At 47.2% G+C, this 17,613-nt stretch overlaps 1 protein-coding gene across 5 annotated transcripts in view; it reads left to right on the top strand.

Annotated features, from left to right (window-relative positions):
• DAAM2 (dishevelled associated activator of morphogenesis 2) overlaps positions 1-17,358 on the top strand; it is a 278,539-nt gene extending 261,181 nt beyond the window's left edge. For all 5 annotated transcript variants that reach the window (XM_050948442.1, XM_050948443.1, XM_050948438.1 and 2 more), the window contains 2 exons: positions 8,287-8,457; positions 11,048-17,358. In XM_050948442.1, coding sequence (XP_050804399.1) covers positions 8,287-8,457; positions 11,048-11,263 — 387 coding nt within the window. In that variant the 3' untranslated portion in view covers positions 11,264-17,358. The remainder of the gene's footprint in view (positions 1-8,286; positions 8,458-11,047) is intronic.
• Positions 17,359-17,613: the final 255 nt, after the last annotated feature.

Raw genomic sequence — 17,613 nt, 5'->3', positions numbered from 1 at the left:
CAAAAGTTGTCCTGTCGGTTTTTTGGAACTGGTTACTTCTGTCAGCTGCTGAGACTAATGGACTATTGGGAGAGTCAAGCTGGGGCACGTTCCAAGAGGCATGGACAGATTCCAAAGCTCGCCATCTCAAACAGAGCCATTTGGTAAATAAATTACCTACTCGACCTACACTAAATTAGAAATGCAGATGGCCCAGGACAAGTTATCTAATGTGTCAGAAATGCTCATGGTGTCTATACTGCATGAGCAGGGTTGCCATTGGCTACTATGGAGCTAGCTCAAATGTCCTTTATGATCAATAGGTTTCAAGGTGATGTAGTGTCTGGTCCAACCTCTGTGGAGATCGATGAGAGTCTTTCCCCTAACAGGCCCATAAAAGGCAGAGTAGCATTTAGTTGAACTGCCTTGCTGCAGAATTGGAGTCTTATTAGCAACAACTTTGGTATTGCTTGACTAGGGAAGTCCTTTAAGTTTTGCTCAGAGCAGGTGGTGTAATTCATTCTTCCCATTGCTAGTCCCTCAAGAATGGTTGGAGACTTCAGGATAATTCTCATTGTTGCTGGTTTTTCTCCTGTACATACATCACCCCGCCCCTACCCTCCATTCCTGCTGCTTCCAGTGGGGTCTCTGCAGCCCACTTGATGTTTCATTGGCGGGCACAGCTGCGAGCATGTGCTGCCGTCCCGTTTTCCATCTCCTTGTTGAAATAACTTTTTAAAATAAACAACTGTCTAAACCATTTGCTTTGGCAAAGAGAGGAATTCAGTGGAAAGTTTGGCAGGGGGAGGAGAGTTGGCAACAAGTTACAGACTTGCTATATCATGAGATGGAGGAGTGATAAGTTGTCGAAATGAATTTATTTTAATGAAAAATATATACCAGCCCATGTTGTTATCCTCTCTCCACCCAAAAACCCACATTTTCCATCTTGCTTTGCCCATATATCTTCCCCCAAATGCCTTAAGTAATAAGCAAGTTTCTATCCATGTTCCAGAGCCTGACATCACAGAATATCACAACATAATATAATGCTTAGTACTTACATAATTTTCATATGTGGATTTCAAAGCACTTTACGACAGAGTCTGCCATAAGTACCATTGTTCTCATGTCACAAAAGGAAGCTGAGCCAAAGAGGTTCATGGTATGTCTACAATGGAATAAAAGACCCATGGCTGGTCCAGGTTAGCTGACTTGAACTCACAGGTCCCAGAGCCCAAGCTCAAATCTCTACACCCCTGAACAGCCCCTTAGCCCCAGGCTGCTGACCTGGGCCAGCAGTGGGTGTTTAAATGCTGTGTAGTTGTACCCTAGCTGACCTGCCCAGGGTCACCAAAAGCATCAGTGGCAGAATCGGGAATACAACTCAGATGTTCCGATTCCCAGGGCAGTGGCCTGTCTTCTGGAGCATTCTGGCTCTGGTGGGTTCAGCCTGGTCAGCAATCTGATCAGTGATGTCTGGTCATGAGAGCTTGGGATGTAGTCCTAACCCCAAAGATGTCACTTGCAGCAGCATAGCACCTTCCTACACCAGAGGGGTGGGAGGAAGGGACCGAGTCAGAGAGAGAAGTACCACCTGCTGAATCACCAGTACTACTTCCTGCAGCATACTGTGGTTTCGGTGGAGGGCTCTCCTTCAAGTAATGGGCAGGGCTGATGCTACTTATGCTAGAAGCATTGACGAGATCATTAGAGGAAGTGATACAAGCTCAATCAATTTTATTTGTGTCCGTTTATTGAGAATGCAGCATTATGCCTATCAGGAACCCCACACTTACCTGCCACAAACAGGGCCCAAATGATGAAGGCTTGATGGCACCTCGGAGAATAGTTCACTATCCATGAGCGGAGAGGGCAGAAGGTTCATGGCAAACCTATCTTCAGGTCTCTGTGCCCACTGTAGAGGGTACTAAATGAAGGAACCACCTGTAGTCCAGAATAACCTCCTGGAGTGTCTCTGAGATGTGGACTGGAGTTGACACAAGGAGGCATGAAATACAGCAGGGCTGTCTCAGATGCTAGGGTGTGTGTAATTCACTATTTCAAATAAGATTAACGTGTCATTTCTTGGTAAGGCTAACAGCTCTTGTAAAGAATTGTGACAGCCCAGGAGCACACAGCAGGCTCAGCCTGAGGGCACACACATGCAGAGTAAATGGGCAGCCAGCCGGGGATAAGCCAGGCAATCAGAAATTTCCACTTCAACAAGGAGGCCTATTGAGTGGTAATCACCCACCACATGATCCCGACCATTTTACACTTCAAAGCTGCTTTTAAGGTAAAGGCTGTGGGAATGCATCACATGCTGCTCATGCACTGTAGGGTGGGCACTGGGAAAGTAATGTGTTTACAGTGGAGTGTCCTGGGTGGAGATGATAAGTTCTGAGAAGCACTTGTTGCAAAACCGATGCAGTTGATAAGCAGAGAAAGTACTAAAATAGAGGGGTGTGTTTAAAGGGTATGAAGACAACATGAGGTTTCCTTAGCATCCCAGCTTCAGTGACACTTGCATTTAGAGTAGTCTGCAGACATTAACTAACTAATCTTTGCAACTCCCATATGAAGTAGAGGATAGGGATCTACTATCCTCATGTAACACATGGGGAAACTGAAGTACAGACAGGAAAGTGACTAACAGGGGTAGTAAATTATTTTTTGTTAAGGTCCAAATTTTGTGGTCAAGGTATAGTCAAGGTCCAAACTCCAGAGAAGAAAATAATAAGTAAATAAGATTTTTGGGGTCCATTCAAAAGCATCTAGCAGTCTGGATTTGGCCCGTGGTCCGCCTAATGACTGCCGCTGGACTAGCAGAAAGTCATATTGGTGGCAGAGTTGGGTCTAGAATCCATTCTTCTGGTTCATATTCCTCTGCTCCTATCGCTTTTTCTGAGTGGGAACCAGAGAGAAAACATTTAATTAAATGAACCATAATTTTGTTTCATAGTTCATTTGTTACCTTTTGTATAATTGTAGCTTGTATGTTTCTACCTTTCATATTTCATTGCTTTACAGTAAGCGAACGTGGCATCATGAGGTGTCAGAGTGCATTCAAGACAGTCCTTCCTCAACATTACTTCAAAATCTAGAACCAGTTATATTTATAAGACTCTCCAATAGTTATTTTTCTTTGAGGGTATTGTGCCTCGAAGGAGACAGTGGAACTCTGTGACACCATTTAGTGGGCGGAGCAATGACCAGAGCATCCCTGCTGATGAAGCAAGAGTAGCTGGTGTATGGTAGCCGTTGGGCAAATGGCAGCAGGAGTGTAGAGCATGTGCATGCAGGTTCCCCCCTTTTGAGGGAATTAAGAATGGCACTTGGGAACTACACACGTTATATGCAGGCAGGATTCAAGAGGCCCAGGAAAGGGGGGACTAGGCAGTACTTACATACTCTGTGGGATTGCCCCCCCCACTGGTTTGAACCAGTTAGTGTTTGTGCACCATCTCACTCACCTTCCCAAAGTTCTATAATCCAGAGCAATGTTAAGATTCATTCAATTTCTGCACTGGTGCTCCCATCCCTATCTACAAGAACCTCTGTGACAAACACTGACCTTGGCTAGATGTAATGACTGCCCATTGTGTGGTGTTGCCAGGGACTAAACCCAGGATCTCCAGTGCTAAAAGCACAAGCTTCTGTCACTTGATCTAACAGAGCAACTCTTCCTGCTGGCAGCAGTAATAACCTCTTATCCTTTGTGATCTAGATACTAGTGAGAAGCTGTACAGAGTTGAGAATTTGGATTCTGGCCCACCTTTGAGTAAATAAGAGTCATTCTGGCAAATTTTGTGGGAGTTCAAAGGGCAGGAAATTGCCTAGAACAAGAGAGTGACTATTTTTGTGCATGTTTTGTGTGGGGAAGGAATGTCGCTGGTCTTGATTTGTGCCTTACTTTTTAGTTCGCTGCAAACCACGGCAATGAGTTAAATGGGAAAGGAATCCCTGACTAGGTCTGTCCCCCATCGTAGTAGAATGTTCTGGGCTCTTTGTTCTGTGCGTGATGGCAGCGTCTGTGCACTACAGAGGTCTCCTCTCTTTCTTCACCCCTCCCCCTGGCCTCCCTAGGCTGATTGGCCTCTAATGGTAAAAAGAGAAATTAAGCAAATGGATCTTCTTTTTCAGGTTCCATAGGGGCTGTCTCCACAACCTCTGGTGTCCCTGGGGAAGGGCTGGAGTCCCCCAAAAGATATAATGCTTACTCTGTACCGTAATTTTCTAAATATATATGTCCAGAGATGGAGGTTAAACTCAACACAACAGGCATCCATTGCCAGCCTGAATTTGCGCCCTGCAGTCTCTGATTCTCTTGTCATGCTCGCAACTTGTGCTGCTTGCAGCAAATTTTGTTTTATGTCAGCTACTCTGAATTTCTCTGTTGTTTGGGGGTTTTTTTTGCCAAAAAGCAACTGTTTAAAAGAACTAGACTATTGCTGCAAACTGCTTTGCACGAGCCTGGCAGGAAGAGCAAAGGAGAGGGAGTGTGGGGAGAATTGCAAAATTTCACAGGCAGTGTCAGAAACAAACTGTTCCTTCACCCATTTTTGTTAAGGGATTTCTTTCCTCTTCAATGTAGGTTGGGTGGTGGTGCTTATGCTGTTCCTCTCCCAATGTCAGTCCTACTGCAGTCATCGGAGTTGCAGGGGCTTCTGAGGCTGGATCCCAGAGTGTCTCGCTCATTTCCTGTTTGGGCTACAAACTGCACAGCTCCTGGTCTCTCTCTCTCATTCTGTAAAAACACTCAAGTGGGGAATGGGCAGCTGGATTGTCACCCCATGGACCAGTGCCGTCCTTACGATTTATGGTGCCCTAGGCGGGATTATTAAACTGGTGCCCCTGTGCCTGTCTTGCTCTTAGCAACACAAACATAAGCTTACAGTACTGGAAAACTTGCCACATGCATGTTGTTAAAACCAGTGTAACTTAATGAAGCACTCTGTAATGCTGATGGACTAGCACTAAAGAAGTAACACAATATAGAAAAAATTCTGATTTGACAGAATGATGCAAATAATATAATTTTTTTAATTTGTCAATATTTTATTGGAAATTGATATGAAGAGGTATTGAAACAAGGATTTGTTTTTAATTAAAAGCAATCTTTCTGGCTTTTTTGGCTGCAAAATCAGTAATAATGTCATCGTATGACAAAGACAAAGTGATGTCTTGTTCGGCTGCAAGAACAGCAAGACCAGTCAAGTGTTCCTGACTCCTTGTAGAGCGGAGATCGTTTTTAATGAGCTTTAGTTTTGAGAAACTCTGTTCTCCTGATGCTACTGTTACAGGAATTGTCAGTAGAATATGAGTGGCAACGTACACATTAGGATATATGTCAACAAGTTTGCTGGTATGAATAAACTGTACAGTGTCCATCATCAATTTTGTATGTGGCAGCATTGATGACAGTGTACTCAATTCTTCGTACAGTTCAAGTCCATTTAAATCAAAAAGATCGCTGTGCTTCAGGAGGTTCTCTAGGTCAGGGGTCCCCAACGTGGTGCCTGAGGGTGCCATGGTGCCCACAGGGGCCTCTCAGTGCACCTGTGTACTGGCCAGCGGATGAGCATCCGCCGAAGTGCCACTGAAATTCGGCAGCATTTCAGCAGCAACGCTACTTGCCGTCGACAAGCATCATCATCCAGAAGCGTCGCCGCTGAAATGCCACCAAATTTCTGCTGCATTTTGGCGGATGCTCGTCCACCGCCACGGTCCTTCGGCTGACACCCGCCAGATGAAAAAGGTTGGGGACCACTGCTCTAGGTTCTTGCACTTTGCCATTAGTTGCTCTTGTTTTCCTATTTCATTGAATTTAGTCCAGCTCAGCCCACCTACCAGCTGAGTAAATGGAACCCCAGGCCGACAGCGGGTTGAGTGGCTCAGGCAGGATCTCGGCTGCCGGCTTGCTCGGCCCGATGCCAGCCTGGGGTTCCTTGGGGGTCCCCAGGTCAGCAGTGGATACTGAGTGGGGCCAGAGGCCGGGACCCTAGGTGGCAATGGGGCAGCAGGCGGAACCCCAGAGCAGCGGCGGGCTGAGCCGCTAGGCCCACCGCTGCGTGCCATCAAAAATCAGCTTGCGTGCCACCTTTGACACGTGTGCCGTAGGTTGCCGATCCCTGCTCTATACACTAGTAAGGAGATGAGCATATTACAGTTGTTGGAGGGCTCTATTTAGCAGTAACAGGGATATAGGAAAGTCAGTCAACATTTTTTGTTTCTCTAATGAAAACTGGTACACTCCCTTCTCCATACCAAACTTGTCACAAATAATTGTCAACAACTTAATTTTCTGTTTTTGGGCTAAGATACTGATTTTAAAAAAAATGTTGAAATTGAATTCAGGATTGTTAGCAAACATTTTTGGCGAACAAATTTGTTAAATGACAATCTAAATGGAAACTCAGTACTGCTTTCATGCTTGGCTAATCCCCCAGCCTGCTGGTCCAACAGCTGCAGTAGAGGGGGAGATAGATGGAAAACTGCAGAACCCCAAAATCCACCTCTTTGGGGTGCAGAGTGGTAACAGGTCTAATCACATGCCAATGGGCACCACTGCCAGCACCCCGGACCATGGTGAATTAGCACAGCATCTGATCTCAGGGATGGGGCACCCATGGAGCCACAGCAGCTCATCCTGCCCTGCGCAGGTCCCCCCGGATGAGATGGATCACTGCCAGCCCGGGAGAGAGATGTACTCCCCAGCTAGAGTGACCAGATCCAGGTGTCCTGATTTTATAGGGCCAGTCCCGATATTTGGGCTTTTGTCTTATATAGGCGCCAAATACCCCCACCTAGGGTGACCAGACAGCAAATGTGAAAAATCAGGATGGGGGGTGGGGGGTAAATAGGAGCCTATATAAGAAAAAGACCCAAAAATCGGGACTGTCCTTATAAAATCGGGACACCTGGTCACCCTACAGGTGAGTTCCTTCCCCCCCCTTCCCAAAGACCCCAGCAGCCAATCCCCTCCCTCAGACTGTGTGACATTCGGCTCTCTCTAAGACCCAGCTGCCTCTCTTACATGCTCCACTGCTTCCCATCTGTGCACCCGGCAGAGCAGTGCCCCCAGACCTAATAGTGCCCTAGACGACTGCCTGTTCTGCCTATGGCTAAGGACGGCCCTGCCATGGACCAGGACTGTTGTCATTTGTATTAATAGGGTGTGCACCTGAAACACTCTGTAATGATCACATGCAGTGAATCTATAGCCTGCAAGAGTCATGGTGTGGTTTGACGGAGGTGTGTCTGTGGGGAGGGTATGAACATCTACACTGGGGGTGTGTGTAGATACGTATGTGTTGGCTGAGAGTGCCTATGGGTGCTAGTGTGTGCGTGGATCAGTGTTGGGAGCAAGAGTATCGTCGAGAGGGCGTATGGCTCTGTGTGAGTATCGGCAGCAGGGTACGTGGGTGCGTGTGAGTTTATGGCTGTGTCTGCGTGGATGAGTATGATGATGTGTGCGTGTACTGCTAATGGTGTGTCTGTGTCAGGGCTGCAGGGCTCATGACCCAGAGCCAGGCTTTGCTGTGACTTCACCACTGCCAGATCAAGGCTGCCCTGTTACTGAAGTCATGCCAGTTGGCAGCCTCCAAATGCTTCCTATAGGCTCAGCATTTGCCTTGTAAAATACAGGCCACTTCTGATGTTTCCGCTCTCTTTTAAGTCCGCCTGGGAAAGCTGGCTGCTTTCCTTACTCTCCTCTCCTGCCCTGTCTGTTTGCAGCCTGGTTTCTGACAGGCAACTGCTTTTATGTTTGCTCAGCGATCTCCACTGTGATGGATTACACCGCAAAAGGCCAATGATGGAACAGACCATCATGTTACGGCAAGAGTCCCTTAGCCCCAGCCATGTTATCAATTGACCCAGAGGGGAGAGGTGGGGGAGGAGGCTGATGTGATCAGGCACAGTTTAGCACTCATTCCCTCATTGGTTACAGTGATGTTGCTGAGGTGTGGCTGGACAGCTGCTCTCTGAAATGACTCTGTGGCCCTCAGGCACTGGGCATTGTTTTTTTTGACATGGGTGCTTAGCTGGTGCCCTCCAAATCTGCCTGCAAATGCCAACTGGCTAGTTAGGGGAGCATCTTCTTCAGGGTGAATTTAGGGGAGAGATCAAATGGGCTTTTCTTCGCTAGCAGGGGATTGCGGAGGTGATTTCCCATTGGCCACAAAAGAACCTGAAGAGGCTTGAGTGTGGTGCAAAGCCATCCCTAAGCTTTATCTCCTTGACCCCCTTGAACAGCCCCTCTAATTGCCATGCTCGTGTTCTGTTCTTTTCCCTGTCTGACAGTACGCCAAGGCGCTGAAGCATTTTGGAGAGAATGAGGGCAAGATGCAGCCAGATGAATTTTTTGGCATCTTCGACACCTTCCTGCAGTCGTTCACAGAGGCCAAACAAGATCTGGAGAATATGAGGAAGAAGAAAGAGGAGGAGGAGCGCAGGGCACGCATGGAGGCCATGGTGAGAACCTGGGGGAAGAGGCATGGGGGAGGGGATGCCTCTTTCCTTGTTCTCAAGAGAACAAGGCCAAGTGAGAGGATTTCCTTGCTCATGTTCCATCCCTGCCACTGCTTCAGACACCACCTCTCACTGTCTCCTTTGCTCCCGCAAGCCTGGCTCTCCTCCACCTGTCCCTCATTTCTCATCTCCTCTCCCGGCTGCCTGTCCTCCCACTCCCCCTCCTGCCAAAGTGCTCCTTGGCTGTGTGCTTTCCCTCCACTACAGACCTTGTTACTGACACAGCGTTCTCAGTCATCAGGGGAAACATCTGGTGGCTGCCTTGAAATCCCAGGGCTGACAAGAGGGGCTTCCAGCCCCCAGGGATCTTTTCTGCACTCTTCTCCCCCGAAAAGGTTGTGCTGCCCTGTCAAACCAGGGCATGCTGTCCCAGCCCCCAAGCTGCTTTCTTGACATCTGGGTGCCTCCCTCCCCACACCTGGAGGTTGCCATCTGGCTGTTGGGCTGCCTCCCCTGCACAGTCCTTCTTTAGGACTGATATTCCTGTTTTGAAGCACTTGGCACCAGATCTCCCTCAGTCCTGCCAATTGGGCTGCTTTCGTTCAGACTGGATTATCATTTGTTCTGTGCCTGTCCCCAGACAGTGTGTTGTGACACAGGAACACACTGGTGCCTGCCTTGCAGATACCAGCAGCCTTTCCCCCGGCTGCCCTTAATGCCTTGGTTACTCAGGCTGCCTTCAGCCCTGACAGGGCAGGAGAACGTGCATGCATCATTGATTCTCTTGTTGGAACTCTGCTGTGTGGGTCCCTGGGGGTTGGGGTGAACTAACCTCCCCTGTTCCTGAGGCCTGAGAACAGCTTAGCATTCTTCTACCTCCTTTTGTGCTGCCAGCACTTTAATTCCAGCAGCTACTGCGACCCAGGGCTTGCTTAGTAGGATTGCTGCTTTGAGCTTTTTTAATTATTATTTTTATTTATTTATGTTTAAACTACTCTGTTTGGCTTGGTTCAGAGGTGGAGGGGGGATTAAGGAGAAATCCCAGGACTTCAGCATCATCCTTAGAGTTGCTGTACGAGGGGATTTAAAATGCCAGTACTTGGCATCGATTTATTAGTGCTTAGTATTTAAAAGTGAAGTGGTTCATTGTTAAAGTGTGGATATTGTAAGTCACCAGCACTGAGATGCCTCAACAGCCTGGGATAGCAGAAGATCTGCAGGTCAGGGGTGTGGGGCATGGGCAGACCTATGTGTGGGGAGCCCAGGGCTGGGATAGCAGGGGGTGCTGCAGGCCAAGAGTGTGGGGCACTGAAAAAGCTGTGTGTGGTCAGAACTGGAATAGCAGGGGATGTTGCACATTGCAATTTAGGTTTATTTCCTGTGTAGGTTGGTGGAGGAGGGGTATGTTTCCCCATGTCCCGTATTCAAACTTGATGGGATCCTTCTTTCCAGAAAATCTTTCCCTGTTGTAACCCACTTTCCTGAATGCTTCCTATCAGCCACCGTGCTTCAGGGAAGAGGTAGTGCATAGGACCCCTTCACTGACTCAGAGAAGGGTTGTAGTTGATATGTGGAGGTGCATCTCCTGCATCCCAGGGGCTGACACAGAGAATGAGAGCATCACGGTTGGGTCTGTGCTTGTGGGACAGATCACCAGTCCTAACCCAAGGAGCCAGCCAGTGCAGGGAAGCTTAGATGGATGTTAGCGAGACAAACTCATATGGCCAAACTCCTTGCTGGTGTCACTCCAGGGAAGCAGGGCATCACCCAGGGAAGAACTCGCCTAGTAAACTTTAAAAATAAATAAATAAATAAAAATTGACTGTTCTTTTTCATCACTGTTGCTGTTAGTTGACTTTCTGCATCTTCAAGTTGGACAGTGCAATTTGGCTGGTCTTCTTCACTTTTTGTTTATAATTGGCATCTCTTTCTGTTGACTTTGTGTTCCCATCACTGTAAGAGACTGACTCCATCCTAATGCATATGATTTGATTGAATAACCACATTTCTATTCCTATTTGGGTTTATTAGCACATCCTGTGCTTAGTTTGGGGCCTAAGCTACATCTGTCTATACTCTCTCCTCTTTTCATCTATGGGCTGGACTGTAACCTTCCAACCTAGTCTGAATAAGGTGTAGCATGTAGCTGCCACTGCTCCAAGAGCAGGACATGAACCAAATTGTAACTCTGAGTTCGGTCTCTGCTTCTCCCTTGCTCCAGGAGGGAAGTATCTGCAGATTACTTGCTTCCCCCTTTAATGCTGAGTTCAATGCAGAGCTGGGACATTGGGGGGCAAGGAAGGGTAGACAAGGCTCCACCCACTCCTTACCCCCTGCACAGGAAAATAGAGGAGCAGCCCAGTATGGCTGCTATCCCCCACACAGGCTCAGGCATAGGATTTGAGGGGGTTTCTTATGCCTCCTTTCTCCTCCGTGTGCAGCAGGGCTCAGGACTGAGCCCCCCTCTGTAATCTAGCTTTCCACATTATGCCAATCACTGTAGTATATTAGTGCCTGCTTGACAACGTCCCTTAACAATACAATGTTCTGTCCAGCCCCAGCCAAGCCTAAATCCATGTGTCTTCCTCAACAGCTGAAAGAGCAGAGGGAGAAAGAGAGGCGACAAAAGAAAGCAAAGGCCGGCAGCATCTCTGAGGAGAGTGGGGAGTTCGACGACCTGGTGTCAGCCCTCAGGTCGGGCGAGGTCTTCGACAAAGACTTATCCAAGCTCAAGCGCAACCGTAAGCGTTCAGGGAACCAAGGCTTGGAGACGAGTCGGGAGCGTGCGGTGACCAAACTAAATTATTAACAACAAAAGGAAGGAGGGGACGTTAAAAGAAATAGAACAAACCCAAAGAAGATGATGACAAAGAACAAATGAAGAAAGATGAATGTGTGTGACAGCAATTGGCTGATGGTTGCCCCCAAGGTCTCCCCCAGCCCATAGCTAGAGATGTTACCTTTTCATGACCAACTTTCCTCCCGTCCCACACCTCCTCCATGCGCCTAATGTGGAATGGCTGTAAAAGTGCCTCTGTGGAGCCAGCAGGGTTTGTGACTGGGCCATTTGGATCGTTGGCTGATTTGCTTCTGGGAGTCTTGCCTCCAAGCTCAGCAAAGGCCTGTTGATGACAACAGAAATCACTTGGGCCTTGTGGACCACTCGGCAGCTGGGGGAAGATTGTTCGCTGTGTGCCAAAGTACAAACAAGTAGTGTTCTCCATCTGTTGAGACTAAGCAAGACCATTACATCTCAGGCTGGCTCTGAACAAACCTGACACCTTCTCGAGATCTGGAGCAACCTTCGGGAGTTTGCCATGGAGTTCCTTTCCAGAACTGGATTTATAAAGAGTCATTGATGAGAATCTGAAAAATGCTTTTGATCTCATGTACTGTGTATTTTTATTTGTGCTTTTGTGGCCTATAGTAGCCAAAGCAAATGACGCTCAGAGGGGAAGGATGGGGTTTGGAAATGAGATGGAATCCTGTCTCGAAATCCATAATCAGAATTGATGAAACCATTTACAAAACTTTTTTTTTTGAATTCTTTTTTTTTTGTTAAAGCCATTTTCTGGAACCTGTTGAAGCTTCTAGGGATGTTCTAGAACCTGAAAAGTTGGGAGAGAGTGAAATACATGTTCTAGAATGGGTGCTCTGCGTTGGAGTCTAGAAAATGAATCCACAGCCGATCGGGGCCAGATCCAGATGCTCTTAGAGCCTACTGCCATTGCCCAAGGGTAGGAGGGTAATAGCCACCTAGTGCTAATAATTTCACACTGCTTTTGCATCATTTTGTTAGTGCAACCCAGTGGAAATTGGGAACTGTATGGGATCATCACAAGGTCCTAAATAAAGATAGTTAAACGAGATCACTGACAATGGAAATGGGATATTTTTTTCCACTTGGTGCCAGCTACAACTTTATTGGAACGAACTAGAGCTTGCATCTAGGAAGTTGGCCTTCTCAGCAAACCCCTGTGGGAACCATAAAACATCATAATATGTGATGTCAAAGGACAGCCATGTTCCCCAGGGTCTTTTCTACTTGGAAGATGATGTTTGCAATGAAGGTGCCATAAACAAGACAGGAATTAATCAGGAGGACACAGATCTGAATGGGTCGAGGGCTTTGAAAATTAGTGTTTAATTAATAGGAATTTTTGTATTAAAAAATAAAAATGTAAAGCACACAGCCAAAAACAAACAAGCCAACAAGAAAGACACTGACTATTTTGTTGCTATGTCTGTTCACCTTCACGACTCTAGAAATGAGACTAACTTATGCAAGTTGTCACGGTTTCATTTGTCTTGTCTTCCTTAAGTGAACTTTTTGGTTATCTTTCCACGGAGAGAAAAAGGAGGAGAAAGAAAGTAGTATTCTGGATGTGATACTAGATGAGAGAAAGAGACCCATCTTCCACAAAATATGCATTAAAAAACAAACAGCAGGAAATCTTGTAGAATCTGGAGGAAGTCAGAAACAGATCAGTTCGTCACTTTAATTACTTGGCTTTATTTTTCTCCAAATGTCACTTAATCTCAGGCTCAGCATTGAGTCTGCAGGACAAAACTCCATGCCCCAGGCACACTGCCTGATCAGTATTATATTCAGACAACATCGGGGAAACACACTGTGGAGGTTCTCTGAACTCTTGGAAGGTTAAATAATTATGTAAACTATGGAGATAAGAAAAAAAGTTTAACTGTAATGTTTACTGTATTTTGAGTCTCCCACCCTAGAATTTCCCTATTGATGACATTCCAGACCACTGCACTTCTGCAGAATACTCATGGTGAAGAGTTGGTATCTTACAAGAGCTGCGTGCATTCTCCTTCAGTATTATTCCCTTCCCCCTTGAGGATTAGCAGTTAACAGAAATGTCCATTGTGGCAGACCCAGGCACCTTTTAGGAGAGAGATTTTGTATTTTCATACCGGGTTTTGAAAGTTTAAGGAAAAAAAACTTACATTTGTAAGCAATTTTTTAAAAACTCCAAAATAGATTTTTAAAAAATGTCTTTTTTTTTGTAAATTACATTCACAAGCTTCTTGCTGCCTCCGTACTAGATCAGTGCTCTGTTCCAACACTATTTTCTTAAAGCATGCCATATAACCCACCCTGTGAGAGCCATATGAGATTGTAATAGGTGCCAGATTGGTATACATTGAGTTTAGTGTTTGGTAGTCTCCAAATTCCAAGTCTGAGATTTTTAAGGATTATAAATATTGGGATTTTTTTAACCTGGTTTATCTTCCCTGGTTTTAGTGCTCACTCACTAATTCAGTTTAGTACCAAGGTCAGATTTCAGCCCTGGTGTAAACAGGTGTGACTCCATGGTTTCACTAGAGTTGTACCCTCTTGGCCCCCAGTCTAAGACTAATCCATTTTTGTAAGGAAAATTCAACAGGGGTTGAGATATCAAAGAGAACTCAGCTCAGGGGAAGAGCCTTGAATTTATGAGCTAACATCTCCCCACCCTGTACTTATCACCAGCAGGCTTGCGTTAGGCTTTCTGACACTAGTCACCTTGCACTGCCATGAATGTAGCAAAGGCAGAGAGGGGGAGGTTGTTACAAAGAAACCCACTGTCCATTGATCAGAATTGCACAGTCCAGCCCAAGATTTGCAGAGATCTCTGTGCGAGAGAGTCGAAGGGAGCCAGTGAAATCTTCCAACTCCCAGACGGATGCACAAAGCACATAGGGCTGTACCAGGCAGCTGTGGGCCATGCTCTGGATTTAGATTATTGTGACTGAAAAGCCTTCAGGAGCCCATAGATTGACTCTAGTTCCATTTTCTCAGCATCAAGTGTTTGAGTCTCTGATGCTTTTTTGCTTGAGTCTCTGATGCTGGATCAAAGTTGCTTTCTCAATCGTAAGGCATCTTCAGCATGGTCCCTATCTCTGATCACTTACCCCAGAGCAAAATGTTCTTGGGAGGAGGCCCCTGGTGAGGTCTTGGACACACTAGCGTTGAGTCATGAAGTTTGGCAGCATTTCCTACCACTGACAGGTGGCAACAGGGAGAAAGGCCCGTTAACATGTTTTCATGGGATGCAAATTGGCTGGCCACATGGGATGGAGAGCAGCTGGCCCTGCCCTGGAACTTACCTTCTTGCTGGGACCACATTCCATCTTGATTTTAGACGTAGGGGTGCTGTGACTCAGTGCGACTCCCTTGTGCCATTTAAACACAGCTCTCTGGAGAGCTGCTAACTGGCTAAGAAAGGAAAATGAAGGTTGTGCTGCCCTGCCTAATCTTTGTTCTCAAGTGAATGAGTTTGTTTTAGCAGGGTCTCACAATTCACAGGATACGGGCTGTAATCACTGACACAGTGACTGGTGCTTGCTGTGAGACCGTAAGAACCCGTAGGAGCTCCGTTCTGGGCTTTTGGTTGGTGGTTGTTTTTTCCCTTGGCTGAGTCTAGGAGCCAGCGTTTCCTAAGATTTGAAATAAAATGTCCATTTCCATTGAAGAAGAGGATACAATTGTTGGAATTGAAGGGGGAGAGAGAGAGAACAGTTAAATGAGAGGGCTCAGTTTGCAGTGCTTTCCCAACTTCCCATCTTCTCCAATCCCTGGGATCTGCTCCCCCATCTGAGACTTGCCCTGCAATGTCTTAGGGGCTCTGCTGCTTTTTCCCCCATCCCCTGTGCTCCTCTGTATCTTGGCTCAGCCCGGCCCTGCAGCATCCCAGGAGCTGTCCCATCTCCAGCTGCTCTGGTCCTAGCTTAGCCCTGCCAGTCCACACTAGCACTCCTGCCATTGCAAGCATCAGTGGAGTGCACCAAGCTACAGCTGTGGAAGAGTTTCCCTGAAACAGTCAGGGTAGGTGCAGGCTCAGTTTTTCCCTTGTGGGGACCCAATGGCATGTTCACCTTAAGGGGATCAGCTGCAATCACGGGAGTCCTGCACGTCTGTGGACCTGCCCTTGATCTCACAGCTCCCGGACTTGCTGATAGAGCCAAAATCTTCTCAGCCATTGCCTTGGTAACCTCCAAGTGCCTCTCTGCTGTCCAGGCCTTGCTCCACCCCACGCTGATACCTCCATGATCCTTCTGGGTAGGGATGTCTGTAGCATGCAGCTGGCCTTCTTAGCTTGTTGTGCATGGAAGGAAAATAGAGGAACAGCACTGGCATGGCTACAGACCTTCCTGTCTCCTACCATTCCATTCAGTCTCCTACAGGAGCTGCTCACACACAGCCCTGGGGTAGCATGTTGGCAGGTGGAAAGCAGCAGCCCACAGGAGGGCAGCTTTAAATATCGCCTCTTTCTTAGCTTAACAAAGGCACCTCCTGAAGCCTTCCCAGCAGCTCTTTGAGTACTTAAACCCTACGCCAGCAAGAAGGATTCAGCCACTTTCCTAAAGACCTTACTGCCAGCCCCAGAGGGATGCTGACAATGGGCCCACTATGCGCTAGCAAATCCCAGGGAAGGAAAGGCAATGGGAAACAGATCAGGAAGGCCAGGGCATGTGCAAGGTGCAGAAGACAAGCTCGCAGGAGAACCTATCCGGGGCAATTACCAATAGAGCTTGGATTTGGTTAATCCTAGAGTCATACTGGTGCAAACCTTGGCAGAGGCCTCAGGCAGTGAGAAGTTCCCCTACCAGGGAACTAGGTTACAGTGACGCAACATAGCTTCAACTTCTGCAGTGGGGCAGCTGTAAGGGGCCAGCCCGGCCCCAACAGTGGATAGGCTGAACAGACAGAGGTGTGTGCCAATTGTCACTCTCCTCAGCTTTTCCCACCAGCACAGCTCGTCTGGATCCGTGGCAGAGTTGTCAGCCCAACTGAGAGTAACATTGCCTGTCCCCCCTTGAGCCAAGTCCCTCTCCTGGAGTCTCACTGCTACAGAAGAGTGTATCTTCTATCTCCTTAAATCTGACCCCCAGGGTCCAAGTCCGCCCTTAATTATCTCCATGGAAGCCCATTATTGTTAAGAAGGTTGCCCCAGGGGGCCACAGAAAAGTTATTAGCACAAGTGCTCAGTCAAGTCGCTCCCTGGCTCGCTCTCTCTGGTCTGGGTCACAATTCTGAATTAGTCACATTTCCAGAGACCAGGACAATTGACATCAAAGCAGCTCCACAACATGGGAGCAGAAAGGCTAGTCCACATTCTGCAGCTGACTGAGGATCCAGGCACCAAATCCACACCCCGCCCCAGTGGCGGCAGCAGCAGGACTAGTGCTTAGTGGCTAGAGACTTCCCAAGGGGAAGATGACTTGGGTGTTCTTCAGAAGCATTTCTGTAATGTGCTCGGGGTGTCCGAGGAAGCAAGAGAGGTGGTGAGGGGCCTTGTGGGAAAGATACGAGGTGGTCATTTCTGTGACGGTCAGCCTCTTTGGAGGAATGTTTCCTCTCTCCAGGTGCGCTCGCACTCTGAGCTGGGTAGTGGAGGGGGAGGCGTGTGTCCGAAGTGTCTTTGAGGGAAATGGAGACGGGTTGTACAGTTCATGATGTACATGATGTATGCAGTTTTGTTTCTGGGTAATTTCTTTTTATTTTGGTTAAATGTTTTTAAAAAGAATTAAGGTTTTTAGGAAGCTCTAGGGGGAAGCTGTAAATCTGACACCTCTATTTATTTTGCCTTATTTTAGTTTGCTATGTTTGCATGTATGCACCGCACTACAGCAAAGACTATTGAGACTGTGCCAGGGCATTACACCAGCTAGCCGGTCTGCTTGGCAATTCCGGGCTGGGCTGCATGTCAGCAGTTGGAGGGGGCGGGGAGGGAGCGTTCCCTGGGGTTTTGTATCTCCACTGGCCCATGCCTCCCGAGCTTTTTCTTTTAGACCAATTACAGCTTTGTTACTTTCATACACATTGTGATTTTACTTTATCTGAATCCCGAGCAGTGGGCTAAAAGGTATTAGCACTCTCCTCAGACTCTGCCCACAATCCCCAGTTCTGCCCATCATCCCAGTGGAGCAGGATGCTTCTACAGAAGTGCTCAACACAGAACAATGTTGTCCTTTACATGATCATCATTAGGCTTCAGAGTTAACAAGTTGCTGAGACAAACAGAGACAGTCCTCACCACTCCGAGCTATCATTCCTCTCTGACTGCAGTCTCTTGGAGATAGCACTTTTTTTTTTTTCTTTTTTTTTTTTTTTTTTGCACATTGGGGAGATTTTCTTTACAACTGTAAGGGTTA

Source organism: Gopherus flavomarginatus, chromosome 4 (genome assembly GCF_025201925.1).
Source record: "Gopherus flavomarginatus isolate rGopFla2 chromosome 4, rGopFla2.mat.asm, whole genome shotgun sequence".
Taxonomy (NCBI): Eukaryota; Metazoa; Chordata; order Testudines; family Testudinidae; genus Gopherus; species Gopherus flavomarginatus.
Note: the sequence above shows the minus strand (reverse complement) of the source record. Positions and strands in the feature narration are given on the sequence as shown.